Below are 3,854 nucleotides of genomic sequence, written 5' to 3'. Positions count from 1 at the left end.
TTCCAGTATTATATATCATTATTTTCCCTCAATTTCCTAATTTTCTCTCACCAAACTCATTCCAGGTATAAACTACGCTGATCACCTGAAGATTAAGCACCTGGGCATATTTAGCCGCCAAACTTAACCTAATGACAACCTAACCTAACTCAAATTAATCCCTTCAGGAGAAATAAGCTAGGGTGCCGTATCTTCAGGTGATCCCACTACGCACCTACACCGGACACCCTTCGTCGCCTCCCTCAGCCCATACACGTTGACGGTCGGGGCCAAATATTGACACTGAAAGACCTTGGACGCTGTACAAGCTATGGGCAGGAGGGGAAGGCCGAGCCATAGCCATCTGTCCTCGTCGCGGCCCTGGATACCACTATGGGGGCATGACAGACTCTGGGATACAGGAGAGACGCTCGGTTACTCAAAACAGGAGACACTCGGGTACTCACCTCGAAGGAGAGATTGCCGATGTTAGACCACTGGAAGGTAGAGATAAGCTTCCTGGAGGAGGGTAGTGGCCCCGGCTCTTCCTGTAACACACACACAAACAGCTGAATTATTTACTTTATTAATACTTATTGACGTTATTACCAAGAGACTTAACACAAACTTACCAAGACACTTAACACAAACTTACCAAGACACTTTATGACTAACTTATTCTTTACACACAATTGTTCAAGTATATATATATTTCACACAGACACTTATACACGTACTTAAATTAGATACATACAGTACTTATGAAAGGTTTATGCATTATATAAATACTTACCGATACACTCCTCTGTCCCCCCCCCCCCTTTACTACAGTAATTATGAAAGTACTTACATACTTAAGTACACCATTGCACTTATAAATAAAGGCACTTACTGGAGATGCTAACTCTACACACTACTTGACGTACTTATAATTCTTATAGATACTTACTGAAGTACTTTAATTTTACATACTGTATACACTTACAAAGTACATGCAATCTACATACACACTGACTGACTTATTAATGGATGACTTAAACTTTACAAACACACTTAATACTCACATACACTTTACGTACACTTAATGAAGCACTTATAATGAATATACTCTCATGTTGCTACTCTGGCTATTTACAGATAAAACTTTGTAATGTCTTATTTAATAGCCTTGAATACACACATACATACATACATACATACATACATACATACCTCGTATATATCGAGACCTCTGGCACAGATGACCACGATCACCTGAGGTATTGGGTCCTGCTTCTTGTATCTCAGGCGGTACAGGTGCAGGTTATGGGGCGCCTCATGCTGCGACGCCTCCCGGATATATTGAGCATGTGCCTCAGCCCTCGTCAGGCCCATGTTGTCGCGGTGCATGTGTGGCGCGTGCTCCAGGACGTAGGCCACGCCCACCCGCTCCACCAGCTGATTCAATGTAAACAAATAAACCTCAGCGTCAAGGTCACTCTCTCCAACAAGACTCAGATTAAACTTAAAACTTGTAAATAAACCAATCACATATTCCAGATTTAAATAACATTGATATACTGTAATTGGAATCCACAAAGGTGATCAAGAACTGGCCATTGGCAGAAAAATAACCTAACCTAACCTGACCTGACCTGACCTAAACGAGCGCAATACATCCATCAGTGACCAACCCGATCAGAAAGACAAAAAATGGGTCGACTAAATGACGTAACAGAGAGAGAGAGAGAGAGAGAGAGAGAGAGAGAGAGAGAGAGAGAGAGATACTTCCCCCAGCCACTGTACTGTATGTGTGTGTGTGACCTCGAGACTTGACCCCCTGACCCGAAAAACACTCTTGAGTAATAACGATAATGTCCAAGTGTAAAGTCAATCTGTCTACACTTACTTACACTCACGGTTATACACCCTGTATGTTAATTTAACTCCGACTTTACTGTTTGTTATTAAAGTCAGCGCCATAACCTTACCTCAAGATCATTTTTACGATACAAATTTCAACAAACGGTCCTGGGAACAAACACTTGATAGTGCAATGGACATTATAAAAATATCACCGCCATTTTATACTTCTCTCTATCCATTTTCTTCTTCAATTTCTTAACTAAAAAAAAGCAAATTATTTATATACTGGTTTACCCAAACTTGAAAATAACGATCCATGATCACCTTATTTTTCAACAAGGTCAACTTACAAAATATAATGAATCCTTTAATATACTAATAAACCTAACTATTTATTATCAGTGATTCGGTAAGCTTTTAATTCCTACAAAACAAATTTAAACGGATATTATGTACTGAGAGGAGAGTAGAGGAGAGTAGAGTAGAGTAAAGTAGAGAATAAGAAATCAACGTAGAGTAGAGGCGGCGGGCAGGAGCTACTGACCCAGTGCGGGAAGTAGAGGTTGGGGTCGAAGTAGTGACCCTGGTGCTGGTCCTCGCAGAAGTCTCCCAGGTCGGCTTGGAGGGCGTAGGAGGCCAGGAGGAAGGTGGCCTCCTCGCTGATGGGCTGGTTGTAGCTGAGCACGTTCTCCCGCAGTTGCAGGTAGTAGTGCAGGCGTGACAGCCCATCCCTGCAACACACACACATCACACCCTGTTAGTATCATTATAATAGCACATCCCTGTAAACACACACACACACACACACACACACACACATCACACCCTGTTAGTATCATTATAATAGCACATCCCTGTAACCACACACACACACACACACATCACACACACACACACACACACACTGTTAGTATCATTATAATAACACATCCCTGTAGCCACACACACACACACACACACAATTAGTAAATCACATGGAGCAACTCGCTACTGTCGTGGTCTGAGATGCAATGATCATTATCCACGACCATACATGTACCCCACTAAATAATTAATTGGGGCATGATATAATTCGATGAGTACACATTTAATATATACTCAATGCTCTCCCGTATCAGCATTAGGTTAGCTTTATGCGTGGTATTAGTGGAGGTGAGGGAGGCTTCTCTTCCTATAACGCTCATTCATACTTGGAAGGACAAGACTCATTAGAATTCACCACAACTCTCACACTCCGACTTTTTTCTTTCCCTCGCTGAATTTGCCTTGTCTCTCCCTAACCACTACGGTACTCTCATCAAGAACCTACCTGAGGAGGAGGTGGGTCTCCAGGTAGAACTGCACCCGGAACTTAAACTGTAGGAGGGGTTCCCCGCTGGCGTCAACACCCTGTAGGGGGGAGGGGGTTGAGAAGTCTATGTTATTCATCCGTAAACTCAACAGTAATATTATTCACCTGATTCATCACAAGTGCCACCTGTTTCCTCACAAGTGCCACCTGTTTCCCCACAAGTGCCACCCGTTTCCCCACAAGTGCCACCTGTTTCCTCACAAGTGCCACCTGTTTCCCCACAAGTACCACCTGTTTCCCCACAAGTGCCACCCGTTTCCCCACAAGTGCCACCTGTTTCCCCACAAGTGCCACCTGTTTCCTCATAAGTGCCACCCGTTTCCTCACAAGTGCCACCGTTTCCCCACAAGTGCACCTGTTTCCCCACAAGTGCCACCTGTTTCCTCACAAGTGCCACCCGTTTCCCCACAAATTGCCACCTGTTTCCCCACAAGTGCCACCCGTTTTCCCCACAAGTGCCGCCCGGTTCCCCACAAGTGCCGCCCGTTTCCCCACAAGTGCCTGTTTCCTCACAAGTGCCACCCGTTTCCCCACAAGTGCCACCTGTTTCCTCCTAAAGTGCCACCGTTTCCCCACAAGTGCCGCCTGGTTCCCCACAAGTGCCACCTGTTTCCCCACAAGTGCCACCTGTTTCCCCCACAAGTGCCACCCGTTTCCTAACAAGTGCCACCTGTTTCAT

The 3,854-nt window shown here is 44.5% G+C and overlaps 1 protein-coding gene across 1 annotated transcript; it reads right to left on the bottom strand.

The window, feature by feature from the left end:
- Positions 1 to 446: 446 nt before the first annotated feature.
- On the bottom strand, positions 447 to 3,481 carry LOC121867377 (FERM domain-containing protein 6-like; the record flags this gene model as incomplete). The annotated part of the gene is made up of 5 exons (XM_042367291.1): positions 3,281 to 3,481; positions 3,134 to 3,213; positions 2,369 to 2,555; positions 1,192 to 1,416; positions 447 to 527 (listed from the first exon to the last, which is right to left on the bottom strand). Coding segments are annotated over exons 1-5 (774 nt in total), but the record flags the coding sequence as incomplete, so codon positions are not given.
- Positions 3,482 to 3,854: the final 373 nt, after the last annotated feature.

This window comes from Homarus americanus, unplaced genomic scaffold (assembly GCF_018991925.1).
Source record: "Homarus americanus isolate GMGI-L3 unplaced genomic scaffold, GMGI_Hamer_2.0 scaffold18418, whole genome shotgun sequence".
Classification (NCBI taxonomy): Eukaryota; Metazoa; Arthropoda; class Malacostraca; order Decapoda; family Nephropidae; genus Homarus; species Homarus americanus.
This window is presented reverse-complemented; position numbering and strand designations above follow the sequence as displayed.